The sequence below is a fragment of the Belonocnema kinseyi genome, chromosome 4, assembly GCF_010883055.1.
Source record: "Belonocnema kinseyi isolate 2016_QV_RU_SX_M_011 chromosome 4, B_treatae_v1, whole genome shotgun sequence".
Lineage (NCBI taxonomy): Eukaryota > Metazoa > Arthropoda > Insecta > Hymenoptera > Cynipidae > Belonocnema > Belonocnema kinseyi.
Genome location: NC_046660.1, coordinates 123410409 through 123430005, shown reverse-complemented (window position 1 = coordinate 123430005; position 19597 = coordinate 123410409). Strand labels below are relative to the sequence as shown.

Sequence of the window (19597 nt, the reverse complement as noted above, 5' to 3'; positions counted from 1 at the left end):
TATTAAATTTATATTGGATATACGTCATATATTTTTTTATTAATTCTTATGATCATGTATATGTTTTAAATACTTTTGTCATTGAGTTCTTTAATATTATTAATTTTTTTATCAGCTACATTAATAACATTAACAATAGATTATTTTCTTTAACTTTAACAAATAGTAAAATCATTAATATGAGCAAAATAATTCCTAGAAATATAAAGTTCGAAGTGCTTTCAAAATGTATCTTAAAATTAAAGTTTTTACTTATCTCGCTTATTTCGCATGATATTGGAATTTTTTATTTTCTGCGTATTACTTACGATAAATAAAAACAAAATTACGAGATCTATTAGATAATAGTTAGAAGACATTTTGTATGATTTTTTTAAAAGTTAAAATTTCTCTTTGGGATTTTTTTTCGTATTTTGCGTCATTTAGTTCAAAATTTGAATGTTGTGCTGTGAAATTTCGCACAATTCTGATACTTTTCATCTTTATTTTTAATTTAATTTCATGATTAAAATCAAAACTACGTGTTCTATCAAAAGTGGCTTATAAAAAATTTGTAGATCGTTTTTGGGATTACAATTTTTGTTTATTCATCTTTTTTCGTATCTTTCATAGTTTTACTACAAAATGGAATTTTTTATTTTTCATTATTTTGTGTGGAATCAAAAGGAAAAGTAGTATTGACGTTTGAACTATGAGAAATTTTTGCGCAGCAAAATACAGGTGTATAGTATCTAGATCCATGCGGTATAATGTGTGTGTATGAGAACCATCCGGTAGTGTCAGTGTAAAAACTATTCTTTCTGGTTCTGAGGAACAAAATATAGTATAGGCTTTCAAAAAAGAATTTTTTTCTTTTCTTCAATTTTGTCATATCGTCCGTTTTTTGGCTTGAATTTTCCATTTTCGGTTGATTTTTTTAAATCTGATAAATGCTATAACTCTAAAAATCTTCTTTTTACCGAAAGAAACCATTGGGATAAATTGTTTGGTTTTCTGAGTACTATGAAGAGCCGCACATAAAATTTAAGACATTAAACAAATGTGCCAAAGATCGATTTGATCCGTTCATTTTTTCGAGAGCTATCGTGTTTACGAACGGGTGGCCGGACGGACGGACAGATAGACTGACGCCATCATAAAAGCTTAATTTTCGGATTCAGGGGGCATCAAAACGTGGAAATCCATTGAAAACCTGTGGTGTCAAATTTCGGACAATTCTAATACTTTCTAAATCATAAATGATGAGAATGTAAAAAGCGGGCCTGAAGTCATTCTGAAGCATTTAATCATGAGCCTTGTTATAAGAACCCATAAAAATCTGTCAAGAATTGTCGGCTATATAGTAAATCATGAACAATAAATTCCCGATTCCTGCCACTGGGTGCCACTGGGAATAGTCACGGTGCTAAGAAATTTTTATAACTTCTGATAATTTGTGAGAATGTCTGCCTCATCTCTTTAAGGTGAGGAAGCAAGTAATAAAAATTTGCATCTGCATACGAGCGAAGATTGCTTTGACGCTCTTGGGGTGTAAACATCAACTTTCGTCTCGCTTTACAGCCATAGTAATGTGGAATTTTCATACATGTGCTAAATAAACATATTTTTCATTATATAATAATAATGATTATAATATTATATAATCATAATTACGATTTTCATAAACGATATTCCCCAAAACAAATTATAACATGAAAATGTAAAAAGTTAGAGAGTCCTTAAACATTGTTTTAGTGTTCATATTATAATTCTTACCTTTTCTTCTCGAGGCGCCCACAACCAAGATAGTCTTTGTAGCCATTCTTCACAGATACTCCATACGTTTCTGGGCCCACATTGCCAACCGACAAAATACCTACTTACGTAAAATCGCCAGCTACTAAAAAAGAAACAAGAAAAATCATTAGCTACGTAGAAACAGAAATTTTTACCTTTATTGAAGCGTAGCACTGCAAAATATAGTAAACTGAATATTTACAAAATATTTTGTTTTTGTGAAACACTTTCGAATTTTTATATATGTTCTTGCAAAAACTGAAAAAAAATTCGTTCTTTATGCTCTTTGAAATCTTCTTTGCATTCAAAGCAAACATATCATATTTCGCATGAAAAATTATGCTAGCAAAGTTTGACAACTTAACAGTAGGACTATTTCTCATAGATAAAATGTTATATGTCGAATTCGAGTAATGTACGTGGTCTTATTACGTGTTTAAAAAATATAAGGATCAATAGGAATTAACAACTATCTATTCAGCCCTAGGGACTTTATTATTATGAATATAAAATACACCTAACATCTACGAAGTACGAGTGCCCTCCGGCTACTAGGACAATGAAATGACAATGAAATGTTATGTCGAATCCAATAAATATGAGTGACCTAATTAAGGGCATGTGACACAGCTAAATACCTATATTGCCGACCTCACTTTATCAGTTCACTGAATGTTTTTTTGAACCTAAGAATTTTTTTTGTAAATAAAATATCGAGCTGATACTTTGGAAAATATGTTAGTTTACAATAAAGTACGGTTAGGTACTGCATTTTGGTAGGAACTTCACTGGAAATTATTTTATCTTTTTTCTGAACCTCGACATTTTTTGATCGTTCAAAATTTTTTTATACACAAAATATCGATCTTAAACTTTAAGAATTGCAAGAACCGAAAAAACTATGTTTATGTACAAATCTTAATAATAAAAGTTAAAAAAAAATCTTTCAACTATCAATTCAATCGGCATCAGGCGGTAATGTCATACACGAAAATACGAACCCTGGCGGCCACTAGACGAGGCTCTAGAGGGTTCGTATTTTCGTATACAACGCTACCGGCTGATGCCAATGGAATTGATAGTTGCATTTTTTTTACGTCTTTTATTATTAAGCTTTGTACTTAAACGTAGTTTTCTTTAGTCTCTTGCATTTTTTAAAGTTTGAGACCGCTATTTTATGTATAAAAAAAGTTCGAACGTTCAAAAAATTAAAAATGTCGAGGTTCAGAAAAAAGATGAAATAATTTTCAGTGAAGTTCCTAGAAAAATGCAGAACCTAAACGTACTTTATTGTACTCTAATACATTTTCCAAAGTTTCAGCTCGATATTTTATTTACAAAAAAAGTTCTTAGGTTTTAAAAAGCATTCAGTGAACTGAAAAAGTGAGGTCGGTAATATGGGTATTTAGCTGTGTCACATGCCCTTAAGTGTTTTTAAAATACAACAGCACCTCTTAATTCCGGTCTTCGTTGCTAGAGCCTTGACTTGCACACAGTCACACTTCAGAAAGGAGCGCCTCCATGGGCCAATGCCTTTTCAGTACCGTACTGATTTCCGTGCAGAAGTTTCCCCATCTTTCCCTATTTGAAGTTAAGTTCTAATAGGGCCTCTATCAGAATATCTAGTCAAGAAAAACTGATGGGTGTGTTTAAGCTATAGCAATTGTGAAAGGTTATTTTTCTCGGGATATTTAGTACATTAAACAAAATCATTTGTTTTCCGTACATCGTAAAAAATACTATTTACTGCAATTGGTAACACAGAAGATTTGTACGATTAACACGGGGAAATAATTGTGAAAATAAATAATAATTGTTTAAACAAGTCAGACTAAATTCTCTAAAGACGTCCATTATTCCTGCGTACGTTAAACAATTTTCCTGAATCTTTTATTTATTTTTTGGCAGTTATATAAATAAATTGATTTTGCACATAAAAAATAAATGAATCCACTGTTTCATAATAATAGGTTTTGTAACATACCGTTATCTCATAGTAATGAAAGTGATATTTTGTAAATATTACGGAAATCAGAATGATAATCGCGTCTGAATTTTGTGCCCGCACGGTTGAATAATTTTGTCTAATTTTTGCATAACTTATATAAATAACTATATCTTGAAGCAAGCAGAGTCATTTTTTCGATAAAATGTTTATAATTTGTTTAATAATCAAAAAGAGAAGAATAGTAGTAGTAACACGCAGTGTTAGTTTTATATGCATTTTCGGAGCGTATAATCTACCCGATAATAAGCGTTGAATTCAGAAAAATTAAGAATTAGTATTCCTATGAATAGGCGATATTTTCTCCGTCTAAAAATCCCCCAACGGGAACAGAAAAAGTTCAACTCCTATTCCTCTCAATCGACTTAGTAAAATTTAACGAAAACATTTATTTAACCTATTTTTCATTATTAAATCTTTTTATAACTCATAAATTCGAAGAATATTCAAATTTATATTTATTTATATTTTAATAATTTATTTGAACTTCTTAAAAAATGCACCAAATAAATATATTCAAATGTATGAATATAAATAATTTTAGATCTAAAGCGGCAAAGTTGAATTGGTTAGAATTAAAATGTCAGAACTTATATTTCGCATGAAGGAATTAAAACAACTTATTACCCATATTTTTTGAACTAATTAGAAGGAATTAAATAAAATCAAAATATTAACACTTCTGAGATAAAAAATATCTCTATGTGGTGTGTTACCGGTACAATTAGAAGGAATTAAATATATTGAAAACACGTTTTCATAGGAAGAATATAAAACTGTGTGGCGGTCGCTATGGAAATGGAAGTGAATTAGTTTCGGAGGTATCTAATTCTTCTGGTGGCATTTTAGGCAGATGGAAAAATTGAGCGTTCAAAATAGTAGAATAATAATCTTCACTTTTGCGCTGAAATCTGAAAATATTAATTTTTCTCTATTCTACGCTTATTACCGGGTAGATTACTACAAATTCAAAACAGAATACTCATTTTTTTACAAACTACCACGTTATTACTGCAAATTTTATCTGATTATTATGATTATTTTTTCAATTTATTTTAATTATATGAATTAATTAATTCTGTTAATGAAAGTTGAATTAATTAATGATTTCATTGTGTCAGTTTTTCTAACTGGCCGAAATCTCGTAACATTTCCCAGCATTCATTCGTTCTGTGTGCTTCATCGCCCTGCGGGGAGAATGCTGACTTGAGTTTGACAAGGGGGGAAAAGGCTCGCTATGGACGTGCATGTACAGCTCTCATTGTCACTGCTATTATTCTTAGACAAAAATATTCATCATCGCGACCTCAAAATTCGGACGCGATTGCCATTCTGATGAGGGGCCTTAAGGTGATTCCTCAAGCTTTAAAATTAGCCCATGTATTAGTCTGACAAGCTTTCTCCCACAATTCTGAATTGTATGATTTCATATTTCCACCACGGAATATAAATGGATAAATACAGGACTGACCAGAGAGCTTTTTTCGAAAAATGGCCTGATTCTTGTTTTATTCTAATTAATTAAAAATTGATGCATTTTTTGCGCCTGGGAAGTACACTGTTAAAAATTTCTGTTGGAAACTTCCACTACATGTGTTGGAAGCTTATTTCCGAAACGTAAGTTAACGCTGCAATACACAACGTTGTAGTTTCAAAATTCTGGCATTGGTATGCTACCTTACATGGCTTGGAATTTTATAATACAAGTCTAGTAGCTGGATATCTTGAAGCCTGCTAAAGAAAAATTAGAACAACAAATGGTAAGTTCGCTGCTCGGGTGCATTGGTGCGCGCACCAGATAGTGTAGCACATATTCTATAAGAACTTTTTAAGAATTTAAATTGTGCCAATTGCCAAAATAACTACCATTAGTGAGTCGGCGATCTGGGTGAATCTAGTCGCGCAATAGGTAGTTTAGCACGTATTCTACGCGAATTTTTTCAAAATTTAGATTGTTCGAACAGCAAAAATTACTAAAAATTGTGAGCTGGCGATTCAGGTGCACCAGATCGAGCACGAGGTAGTATAATACGTATTCCACGAGAAATTAAAAAAAATGTAAATTTGCTAAATAATTAAAACAATTCCAAATAGTTAGTCAACAACTCAGATGCACTGGTCGCACCCCCTGTATCTGAGCACGTATTCTACGAGAAGTTTTTAAAAATTCAGATTGCTTCAACAGCCAAAATTACAAAAATTGTGTGCCAACGATCCGACGAGAACTTTTCAAGAATTTAAATTACGCCAATTGACAAAATAACTACCATTAATTAGTCGACGATCTGGCTGAATCTAATCGCGCACTAGGTAGCTTAGCACGTATTCTATAAGAATTTTTTAGAAATTTAGATTGTTCAAACAGCAATAATTACTAAAAATTGTGAGCCGGCGATTCGGGTGCAACATATCGAGCACCAGGTAGTATAATACGTATTCTACGAGAAATTAAAAAAAATTTTATTTGGTAAATAATGAAAACAGTTCCAAATGGTCAGTCGACGACTCGAGTAAACCAGGTCGCTCCTTAGGTACTTCAGTACGTATTCTACGAGAACTTTTTCAAAATTTAGATTATTTTAACAACCAAAATTACTAAAAATTAGAGTCGACCTGTGCGCGACCTGGTGCACCTGCATCGTCGACAAAGCATTTGAATTTTTTTTCATTATTCATAAACTTGAAATTTTTTAAGGTTCTCGCAGAATACGTATCGTACTACCTGGAGCTCGATCTGATGTACTTCTGTATTTAGTAATTTTGGGTTTTGGAACAATCTAAATTCTGAAAGAGTTCTCGTAAAAATACGTGCTAAGCTACCTGGGGCGCGACCTTGTGCACCCGGGTCGCCGACTGAACATTTGTTACTGTTTTCATTATTCAAAAAATATGAATTTTCAAAATGTTCTCGTCGCATACGTATTAAGCTACGTGGTACTCGACCTAGTGCACCCGGATCGTCAACTCACAATTTTTAGTTATTTTGGCTGTTTAAACGATCTAAATTTTGAAAAAGCTCTCGTAAAATACGTGCTAAGATACCTGGGGCGCGACCTGGTGCACCTGGGTCATCGACTAACCATTTTGAACTGTTTTCATTATTCACAAAATTTAAATTTTTTAAAGTGCCTGTGTTGGTAATTTCCTTGTGCATAATTTTCGTCTTACAAACGCTCTAATACATGTATTGGAATGCTGGACGATGACTTCACGATTTACAACACTTACATACATGTATTACAATTTAGTCATTCCAATACCATGGTTTCAATTTTACCTTACGCTTTTATTGTAGAATTCTGGTAGATGTGTGGAAGAACTCCAAACATTTTTAACAATGTAGTAATGCGCCACCATGCGCGTACTCATGGTGAACATAGTACTCGGGCCTCTGCCTCGCTCTGAAAATGCAGGTGGTCTAGAGTGTTATTTTTTCGACGATACTTGAAACATCGCAAACCCAGAATCGAGTCCAGGATTTAGATTGAGTGGTTGCCATGCCTCATTCAACCTTCCTATTGTTACAGATTACAGTCGGTTCAAAGAAATTAAAAATAATCAAATATTAAGCAAGTTAATTTTAATATTCTGCATTCGGTTCATTAGATAACGACGAAACGATTTAAAAAAGACAGAAGAAAAGCGGTTTATTTTTATTACACCATGAAGCCGTTTCCCTTTCGGGGTAGGCGTGACTCACTCGGTGGGGAAAGGAGTAATATGAGGAAGACGTATACAATTTTCAGATTGATCCAGAATTCTCGTGTTATTTATATAAATAACACGTTCGTTCCGCAACACTACTCCAACCCAGGTTGCAAGCGTCATTCACTCTACTGCCACTCTTTTTATTAACTATTTGCCGCCATACTTTTCAGTCCTTGCATACTTCTCTAGCTTCTTTTACGTCCATGCATTTTTTCGTGCAGGCTCTCGTGTTTTAGCAGCTTCTTATGTCTCTTCTAACTAGGGTCTCATTCACACATTCTAACCATTCTTTGAGCGGTCTGCCTCTGGGCACATTGCCATTCACTTTACCTTGATACACTTGTTTCGTTAGTCGTTCATTTGGCATTCTCTCAACATGCCCGAACCATCTCGTTACTTACTTTGTCCATCAGAGTTATCCCGCATATTATGCGCATGAATCGCATGTCAATTGCGTTAATTTTACTCTTATCCTTTTCTTGATAAGTCCATGTCTCGCTACTGTATAGTACAGTTGGTACAAATATAGAATTATGTATTGCCATTTTAGTTTTATTTGGTATATTTTTACATCTGATAAGGGGCCCTGCTTTACCAATAACCTTCTTACATTTGTTTATGCGTCTGTCTAATTCCTCATCTATCCCCCGTCCCTAGTAAATAAGCTACCAAGGTATACGAACTTATCAACTTGTTCAATTCTTTCATCATTTAATGAAATATTGTATAGTGTTTTCTCATTCTTTTCTTAGAGTACTATAGTTTTTCTTTTATTTGCATTAATTTTGAGGCCCATGCTCTTGATGCTTGCATTCGGTTTATGCAACATTCTTTGTAATTCTTCGATTGACTCTGCCATAACAACCTTATCATCTGCGAACGCTAACCCACGTACCCTTACTGTTTCGAGATCCACACCTTCTTCGTCGAAAAGAGCTATTCATAAACCCTTGTTCATGAATAATATAAACTCGTTTTGCTACCCGTATAAATTCTTTTTATAGCTTATAAGAGTCATCCATTGACACCATACTCTTTCAGGACTTCTTAAAGTTTACATCTATCTACCTTGTCAAAAGTCTTTTCTAGGTCAACAATTGCAGAGAAAACTTTTTTTCCTACTCTCAAACATTTTCTGTGATTTGTCTTAAGCTAAATATTTGATCCGTACATGACCTTCCTGGCATGAACCCACTAAACATTAAAAATAATTAACGTAATAATGTAGTTTTTTTATTTTTGCGTCATATCTGGGGCGCTGTGGGGATGAGGTGGGGTTGAAAAAAAATTTATTAGTATGGATTTATTTTGTAAACACTCCATCTTTTAAATCGATTGGCAATATATTAATAATTTTTATTAAATTTTAACGTTTTATAAACTGTACACATTGTGCCATTTAATTTTATAATTCTATGACTAGGTCCCCACCTTGGAAAAGTAGGCTCTTCCGTTTTCTGTTAATAATATTTTAATTTTTCGAATGAAAACCAATGAAATTGAACCACAAGATATGAATCTTAAAGCATAAATGTAATCAATTCTGTCCAAGAGCACATTCATTGTGACGCAAGTAGTTGTATTTGAAACAAATAAAGATTAATATATATATAGATAGATAGAGGAAAATTATAATTGTCTATGGTTTCAGAGTTTTCAGTTAAAAATTGTCACCATTAAATTAAAATAATAAAATGAAATAAGATAAATGAATAAATTAATGAATAAATGAAATAAATTAGAAAATGAAAATAAAATAAATGGAAATTCCATACTTTTTCGATTCAACAGTTTCCAATTCTGTGCACAGCATCTTTTTTTTCAGTATTTTTTGTCGAATAATCGGAGAACCCGGTAAGAAGGTTCGAATTCATTACATTGAAAACATTTCCATTGGTTTTCTATCGTATATTTGAATATATCATTTTAGTGCTTAAGGACATCAAAATGTGATAAAGAGAGCAATTGGAATGAGTACAGCGCCAGCGAAACGATTAGAATGCGATTAAAGTGTAGTCAAAGAAGGGACTGAACGAAACGGAATTGATCATTTATTTATATTTATTTAATTATTATTTTATTATAATTCTAACAATTATTTTAACAAATCTGCAACAAACATCAAATTTTGATACCATTCAATATGATTGGTTTTATGAACATAATACTTCTACAATGCAATTGACTTGATTTACCGAATTTAGTGTACACAATTAATTCATATTCATCTGCTCGAAAATTATAGTCGGCAGATAGCGTTCAAATCACTCCAACTTTCAAAGTCAGCTGATGCAATTCAATGGCATTGCTTTGTTTCCATAATTTTCACTTGCTGGAGAGAATGAAAATGGAACACAATCCTTACCCGATAAAAGACATGAAAACACATATTTCAAATATGCGATTCATTACGCATTCAAAACTGTTCAAATTCTACGTTATGTAATGAACCAAATGCAGCATATTAAAATTAAATTCCTTAATATTTGATTATTTTTAATTTCTTTAAACCGACTGTAATCTCTAACAATAGGGAAGTTGAGTAAGGCATGACAGGCACTCAATCTAAATCCTGGGCTCGATCCTGGGTTTACGATGTTTTAAGTATCGTGGAAAAAATAACACTCTAAAGTCTAGACCATCTGCAGTTTCACAGAGAGGCAGAGGCCCGAATACTAAGTTCACCATGAGTACACTTATGGTTGTGGTTTGCTACTTCCCAGGCGCAAAAAATGCATCAATTTTCAAATAATTGGAATAAAACAAGAACCAGGCCATTTTTCAAAAAAGCTCTATAGTTAGTCCTGCATTTGGGCATTTATATTCTGTTGTTGACATATGAAATCATACAATTTAGATTTGTAGGAGAAAAGTTTGTCAGAGTAATACATGGGCTAATTTTCAAGCCTGAGGAAGCGCCTTCAGACGCCCGACTGTTAGGCGATAGATTTAGGTATAGATATATCTGTTCGATACCCCGTTGCGTCAGAAATTTTATTTGTAATATAACGTTTGAAAATGATATATATGTATTCACTCTAATAAAAGTACTGGCTGCCAGTAGCGTGAAAGTTCCCCGTAGGAGTTCCGCAGAAGCCCTTCTCTTTAACTGAACTGTAGGCGGGCTGACTTCACTAGAACCCTAATAGAAAATATAGCAGGAGCTCCATGGCATTAGCGTTACGTTTGTGATCAGGATCCGACTAGTTTTCCTAACTATAAACCGATTGGAGATATCGAAAACAAGTCAAAGCCCCTCTAGAGTCCTTTCGAAATTTCTGCACGGGTTTCAGCACTGTATCAAATCGCATTTTTCTCGAATACAGGCGCCCGTAATATGTAGGTACAACGCGACGCTCGCGCCGCCTTGTATACCGACTTTATACCTGCGTCGTACTTTCTAAAATCCGTACACAGTCCCGATCTGTACAGAATTAAGAGGTGCTAGTTTATAAGGATTCCCAATAATAACCTATCTATTCAGCCCTAAGTACATTAATAAAATAAATACAATATACAAGTACATTTTACAAAGTATGAATGCATTCCCCTGTACTAGGACAATGAAATGACAATGAAATGTTATATACAAAATCAGTCAATTTAAGTGAACTACGTACGTGTTTTAAAAATATAAGGATCAACGATAATTACCTAACCAGCCAGATCTGGGGACTTTATTAAAATAAATACAAAATACAAGTAGCTTTTACAAAGTACGAGGCTACCCGACTACTAGGACAATGGAATGACAATGAAATTTTATATGTGGATTTCAGTCAATTTATGTGACCTAATAACGTGTTTTTAAAATATAAGGATCAATAGTAATTATACATATCTAATCAGCCCTGTGGACATTATTAAAATAAATATAAAATGCAAGTACCTTTTACTAAGTACGAATTCAAGGCCTAATACTAGGGCAATGGAATGACAATGAAATGTCATATGCGGAATTCTGCCAATTTAAGAGGTCTTGTTACGCATTTTTAAAATATGGGGATCAATGATGAGTGCCTATAAGACCAGCCCTGGGTACTTTATTAGAATAAATACATAATGAAAATACCTTTTACAAAGTACGAGCGCCACCCCGGCTACTAGAACAATGGCCACACCAGCTCCTAAGCCAGTGAGAACCCAACCCATTTTCTTAATTTCGACTCCGGGCTGATTTGCCAAACGCAATAAAGTGATGAACCTAGAACATAAACAAAAGTACAAAATTGTTTCAGACTTATAATGTAGAATTGGTTTGTACATTAAACTGTTCAAAAAACCTCCCAATGTCTCGGTATATTTTACTGTTTAAAAATCAAAGATAAGTTTTAGACCAATTTTTACATGGAGGTAAATGGTGTGGTAATGGTACATTCAACTGATAGCTTAGTAGAGAGGAATGTACGTAGGCATAAACTAGTTACACTGATATGGTGATGCAAATGTGTAAGTGGAGGCAAAAAATGAAGGAGTAGGCCATCCTGGCCTGACACACTTCGAATATATAGCTACTTAAAATCCAATCATACTGACTGCTCAGAAATATAAACTCTTAATGCTTGAACAGTTTTGAACGCAAATCGTGAATTATTCTCACTTCATGTAATTTACCGAATATTAATTTTTTGTTTCACAAGGTTACCATAAATTTGTGAGGAAAAAGTAGGTACCCTTTGGTGTGCAAACCATTTGCTAATAAAAACTTACTGCTACGGAATCAAACCAAATTAGGCGTTTAATTAACGGTTTTCAAAGACATGCAAAAACTTAAGGATGATTATATTTCTTGAAAATATATGATCTTTTTATACTTTTTAAGAATTGAACATTGAAAAACTGGAGAAATCTGGATGCAGAACCTGAAACGCTTAAACCAGCTTCAGAGTTCTTTATTTGCTTTTCTCTTATTTAAACTATTTATCATATAAACTTTTTTCTTTTCTACTGCTTGTTTTTCGCGTGCTTCTTGTGTCGCGACTTTTTAAAAGTCCGGTTGCCCCAGGCCAATGGAGATAAAAATAGGAGTTTATAAGGTTCACGTTAATATCATTTGTAGTGTTCTATCACGTCATTATACATACGAGTCTAAAACTTGAAACAAACAATTTTTATGGATTGAGGAAGATTTACACATATCATTTTTATGTTTCCTTTAATTTTTCAATATTTACGGAAAATAAAAATTCTAAAAGGAGGATTATTTCCTGGCGGAAGTCGACCAATGACATTGTAGTAATGCCCTCATTTGTTAGAGAAGGATTCAGAACAAGAAATAGTTGCGTATTTCTACACTACCGACAGAAAGTTTGTTTATATTTTCTTTGATCATTTGAAAATGAATACTTTATTTCAAATATGAATATCTGTGCAGAAACTAAATCTACTACTTTGTAAGTGAAATCGCTTGAAACATAAGAAAGTTTTCGTCAAACCATCGTACCTGCGTTTAAATTTTTCTAATAAACGAGTTAAAAAATAATTATTTTGAAAGTTAATTTTTTTTGGCTTTAATGAACACTTTGTAGATTTAGCAAAGAGTTGAATCCCTAGTTTCAAAATGTTCATGTAACTAGAAAAAACGTTTACCATTGAAAAATAAGATTTTTGGACTCGTTCATTAAAGTAATTTCGACGTCGGCTAATTTTATGCGGAATTTCCTAGCTTTTCAAACGATTCTTTCTACAATGTCGTAGATTTAGTTTCTGCGCAGATATTCTTCTTTGAAGTAAAGTACACATTTTCAAACGGTCAAAGAAAATGTACCCAAACTTTCTGTCGATACTATACATTTATTGTATTCGTCAAAAAGTTTTTAATTTGACAGGCAAAAATTTAAGATATGAGAATGACATCTACAAAAAGAAATTGCACTGGAAGAACAAGACAAGTTTTACACTTCGAAAGGATTCAAAATATAAAATTCTGAGATAAACTTCCTGTCCTTACATAATCCTAGAAATAAGTAGGGATTTGATTAACATTATTTCTGTGACCAGTCATAGGGGTCCCCACAAGTGTTGAAGACAAGTAGCGGAGTGACCAAAATTATTTCAGTGATAAATCACAGTGGGGCCATCCAACTTTCTCTAATCACTTACTCTTGAGTCTTTAACCATAAATCGTGAATGCCAAATCAGCAATATGAACTGCGAAACATACATACATAAAACTTTCCATTTAAGCCGCCAAGAGTCAAACCTGACAAAGTAACTATTACACCCATCGACATAAATACTGGACCGCTGGCTACGGCTGTCGGAAGTTGAACAGGGAATAGAAAGAGAGAACAAATTCAGAAATTAGACCTGTCCTTTTCTAAGTATGGTGATTGGTTCTATTTATCTTCTATCTGCTTTCATCAGAAAAAAATTCAAATGAGAAATCGCCAATCGCCATCCTGAGCAAAGGACAGGTCCAGCTTTAATTTTAGAACACTTTACAAATAGTGGGTTTATGCTACTCTAAGCGAGAAAATTCCTTTAAGTCTTTTGAATTCAGCAAAATTTTCTCGATTCCTTAGACTTCACATGATTAACAATACTTCACAATATTAAATGATTTATTTTTAATTTTTCGAATTCTTCTCAAAACCTAACATTGTTATTAACTATTTCCAAAATCAGCATGTTTGTTCGACGGGTGAACTACTACTAGATTAGGATGTGCTTGTTTTATTTTAATTTTGCAGAATTCTGTAATAAATCTTCGAATTGACTTTATATCATTTAAATTCTTTTAAAGGTTTTTTTATTTTCGTGAAATATTTAAAATACACTTTAAATTCGTTGAGAGTGTTTGGCATTCTGCAGAATTCTGGAGTTCGTGAAATTGATTTGTAATATTTTTAATTCTCTTAAAGGTATTTGAATTCTCTTAAATAATTCGGGATATAACTTGATTTATTTTTTATTTTCTGAACTCTTTTATAAACATGGAACTCTTTCAAACTTCTTCCAAACTTATCAGTTTTGTTAACCGCGAACTACTGAATTCATGAGAAAAAATTACATTCTTTTTAACTATTTCCAAATTTAGCAACAATAGTCGATGCGACGGCTGAAGTAGTACTGGATTATGATGCACATATTTCTTTTAATTCTACAGAATTTCGCGAATATTTTCAAATAAATTTGAAACATTTTGAATTTTTTAACACTTTTTAAAATTTCCTTCTTCTTCTTTATTTATAATATGTCCTCTAAGGGTTTGAATCATATCTAGTTCCTTATCTCTATTTTCTTTGATAGCGCAATTTAGGACTTTTTCGAAAACGAATGAGCGAACGAACGAAAGCGAGAGTGCAAGCGAGAAAGAAACAGACAGAGCATAAGAATGCAAACGCATCTTAGTTTACTTGACTCTCACATTACCATTACTTAAAATCTTTACGCTTCTAATTCAAGCGACTTCCGTTTTCTTTTTCATTTACATTTTTATTCCTCTCCTACATCCTTCCCATACATGCACTCATCTTTTTTTCTCCCATTTGTATATTTTAAGCTTTTTGTTTTTTTCTTTTGCCGAATACATCCCCTTCCTCACCTCGTTTCGCTGTCTAAATCTTGCTGTTCTGGTCCATCTTCTCTCTTCCCAACCCTTTTCTAAATACTTTGTTACTCCTTCCTTTTTTAACATCTCATACCATTTATTGTATTTTGATTCATCAATCATCTCCCATATTTCAATTAATTGTTTTTTCCTCTCCTCTTTTTCCAATTCTTCATAGTTTAATCCAGTCAATTCTTCTATTTCTCTAGGATTGAAAACTCCCTCCTTCCATCTTCCCATCTCGTTAATTCGATTGCCCTCCCTCTCCTCACTTCTACCTGCATGAAACACTTTCTCGCCAAATCTCCTCCCTTTGAATCCCTCAGCTTCGTCTCAAATTTCCATGCCCTCCTTCAGCGTATCAAATAACCATATTCTCCTTCTGCAATTTTTTGATAACCTTCTTTTTTCTATTCTCCGTATTTATTTCAATACCCCTGCTGCTTTTTTATCTATCTGCCGGTCCATTCTTTCTTCCTCACCCCTCCTTTTCTAAACCTCATTATCCTTGTCTTTTTTAAATTTGAATTCTGCTTTTTCCCATCTAAGTATTTCTCTAATTAATCCCTGTCTTATCCCCTATTTTATCATTACTTTTTCTATTTCCCCTCGGTGTAATGAGTCATACGCCGCCTTTAAGTCCACGGGCATTGCTATCGTACCCCCCTTTTTCCTTTCAATCTTCTTATTTACTAGATAGTTCAGAACATATATGTTGTTCATTACCCCCCATTTCTTTTCTAAACCCTGTCTAATTCGGTGGCTCAATCTTTTTTTCTTCAACTTCTATCTACAATCCCTCCGACAAAACAGTTACATATACTTTATAAAGTGTTGGCATCAGCGTCACACCCGTATAATATTTAACCTTCTCACCTTTGCCTTTCTTCACTATTGGTATAAATACTCCTTCTTTCCATAATGCTGACCATCGCCTTCATCTCCATACTTGATTACGCATTATCCATGCCCATTCCTCTAGTTTCTTCCCTCTATATTTCCATACTTCATTTGGAATCTCATCTATACCAGGTGCCTTTCGATCCTTCATTATTCATAAAACCTGAACTATTTCTTTCCTTGTTATGTCCTATTCCTCATCTCTTTCCCTACTATATTTTCCTTCTCTTAACTGCGTCGTCTCCTTCCTCTCTTCCTTTTATAAAAGGCTCAGTCGATCAGTCCTCTATCAAGAGGATCTGGGATCTTTCTTTCTACTCCTACCTCTCCGTACTGTGTCAAGAGAATCTAAGAACTTTCCTTCTACTCTTACCTCTTTCTCCTCTCTCAAGAGGATCTGGCATTTTTCCTTCTCGTATTGCCTCTTAGTCCTCTGTCTAGAGGGTCTGGGACCCTAGTTTAACCGATTTTCTGTTACTCGATCACCTTCCAGAGGATCCGAAATCTTTCCTTTTACTCTTACCTTTGGTCCTCTATCTAGAGGGTCTAGGACCCTAGAATAGACGACTTTTCTGGTACTCTCTTGGTCCTCTGTAAAGAGCATCTGGGTTAAGCCTCCGTACGCAAGACCTACATGAAAAGATATGTAGGACAGATGTTGCATTACGTGTAATGAGTTAACACAACCACTATTTTAACGCGCCAGCAGCCCGTTTTTTCATGCAGCCGCGGTCCTAAAATGTGATACCACATTGCTCTTTTATATAGGGTGTCCAAAAAGTAACGAAACAGCTCAATAATTCTCCAGGTAAAATATTTTTTCAAGAATGTCAAGGTCATTATTACAGCATTTTTTAACAAAGATGTGACGTTGCATATTTTCTGCAACTCAAAAATTGTCTTTTAACAAAATTATCCATCGCTATGAAGCTCTCGTGTTTACTCCGAAAGTAGGGAAAATTCAACACTCCTGTATATTGTTATGTTTTAACTCATTATATCTGTTTTATGCTTTATTTTTCTGATTTTGGTTCCTCTATGGTATACAATTTTTATGTTAATTTTAATGATATAGGGCTATTTTAATTTTGTTTCTACTTTCCTAATTCCGCGGTCTCGAGCGAGTGCTATACAGATTTCGATCACCTACGCAAACGTTCGATTAAGATCCAGCAATGTCCCGACTTCATCATATCTTCAATTCCGCGATACTCACATAAACTCCTGGATCTTTCTTTCTTTTATCGTCAATCCATATACTACGAGGGGTGGAAAGGAAAAATTCTGTTTTGGCAACCCCTTATCACATCCGTGTCAGGAAATACAGATATGCCAAGAATGGATTGAAGGGAACGCCATTATCGCTTGTCATCTGAGATCTATGGCACGTCCCTGTTGAAGATTGGCAGAGGCACTTACTACCCTAATTCTACAGAGGATTAGGTAATTTCGCCTCAAATTAGTTATCTATATTGAGGTTTCTATTATGTGCAGACATTTCTGGGCTTATATGCCAATTTTTCTGTGTTTTTATTTTCTTTATCGGGAGCATAGAAGAGTCCATTCCGCACCTGCAGTAAGGAAAAAGGGGCTTCTCGTTCTCCACCTACACCAGGATACAGCCGGCCCTAGAATACACAAACGAAACGACTCTCGGCTCTCCCACAATGGCAGCTGATAAGAACTACAGAAGAGAAGAAATGACGACCAAATGGACAAATCAGAGGCGGATCTCATCAGTCATCTCTCTCTTGATCGTTGCGAGTTAAGAAATTAAGTCCCTGCGCGCCAACCCTTCCCCAAATCATGTGATCTCGTGCGTTCCTTTAATTCAACGGTAAGAACGAAAATCTCTCTGTTTAGCGTCTGTAAACTTCCGGTTATAGTGATTTTTATTAATAAAATGTCGTCGTAAATCTTTTAATAATCTGGAGGGCTGAAACCGGATTATTGTGCTGTGATGTGTTGTGTCCCATTCTCGCATACTGACCCATATAATTGTCAACTCTTTTCCCCTATTTTTTTTGAAATACCGAAACGGTGATTAACTTTAATACCGGACCATAGAACGTTAAATTGCCTTTTCCCCTAATTTTTTTGAAATACCGAAACATTGATTAACTCCTACCGGCCCATATACTGTGAAATTGCTTTTCCCCTAATTTTTCTGAAGTACCGAAATATTTGTTAACTCCTTCCGGCCCTTATACTTTTTGGTCATTGATCCTTAATTTTTCCTTTAAAGACCGAGATGATTATAAATGTGCCCGATGTATTATTTTCTACCGGCATATATACTCTATTATCGCTTTCCAACCTTTCCCCTTACTTTTTGGATACTGGAACGCCCAAACTAACGCCGTTCTTTTTAATTTATTATCGTTTCCTCCCCTTTTTCAAAACCGACTTGTGTAGTTTACTATTCTCTAAAGTAGCTTTCTGCACCCCAACATTTCGCATTGTTATTTAATTGTGATTCGATATTAATCTCCACAATTGTATGTCAGTATTCATTTTATTTCTACAACCATCCCCACAATTGTATATGAGTATTCTATTCTATTTCGTTATCGATCCTCATAATTTGATACTTATAATAATGTTTCCTTACATATCGTTCCCCACTATTCTATGCTACTCGTTTTGTTGTTGTCCTTTTCTCTTTGTATGACGTCGATCCCCACAATTTGACGCTCATAATTATCTTAACTTGGATATCGATCCCCACTATTTTATGCTGCTTGTTTTTTTGTTCCTTCCTTTTTTTTCTACGGAATCGGTCCCCACAAATTTTATAACGAAATTCGATAGTAATTTGATATCAATCCCCACAATTTTGTACGGTTAACTATATCATGGCCTCGAGCCCTACGGATTTTCTTTGTTTTAGCGCTGGTTAATTTAATTATCATATTGGCCCCTAAAATTTGTACTAAGAATTCCATTTATTGTATCATCGATTAATCCCTTTTACGTACAATTGAAAAAGTAAATATATTGTACGAGTAGTTGTTCAGCTAATTTATGATAACATCTTTAGAAGGTCTTGTTATGTTTTTACACTACCTTGTGAATGTTTAAGGTCAAAATAAACTTATGCTAATTTAATTATTAAAATACAAGCTTTGTAATTACGTACCACCCCTCTACAATTTCTAATTTTAGGCTGAGCTAGTAGGATATCGGTATGTTAAGGTGGAAATGACACCGTCTTGGCATGCAAAAATGAAACTCTCTGTACCAGACTTCAATCCGGGCGATTTAAGGAAAGCAAACGTTAGCTCACAAGACATTGACTAATCCTTCACAGTTCTGTGGAAGATACCATGCATCCTCTTATCGAGTAGCTGTTCACGAAAGTTTTTCTCTTCTGCTTTCTTAATCCGGGCTTTCAGGATTGAGTACTCGAGATAGATTAGATTTGATGCATTTTGCTTACCCCTCCGACTGTTTCAGCAGCCTCCTCCGCTGCTTTGTATAGAAATGCTCTTTTGCCCACTTCTTCGTGATGCCTGACCGTTTTAAGAAGAGGGTCTCTTCCATTTGCAACTCTATTGTGCTGTACCCAGAATAATCCTGTTGTGAAGACATTCAAGACTCAATATTCCGCGACCCCCTTGACGGCGTGAGATGTACAGTCGCGGAACGGAAGACTT

General features: G+C 34.1%; 1 protein-coding gene across 1 annotated transcript in view; it reads right to left on the bottom strand.

Moving 5' to 3' along the window:
* Positions 1-19597, bottom strand: part of LOC117171857 — a 600209-nt gene that overhangs the window by 519538 nt on the left and 61074 nt on the right. The window contains exons 2-3 of the mRNA XM_033359492.1: positions 11562-11693; positions 1756-1879 (exon numbers count right to left, since the gene is read on the bottom strand). Of these exons, the coding sequence (XP_033215383.1) occupies positions 1756-1879; positions 11562-11641 (204 nt within the window). The 5' untranslated portion in view covers positions 11642-11693. The remainder of the gene's footprint in view (positions 1-1755; positions 1880-11561; positions 11694-19597) is intronic.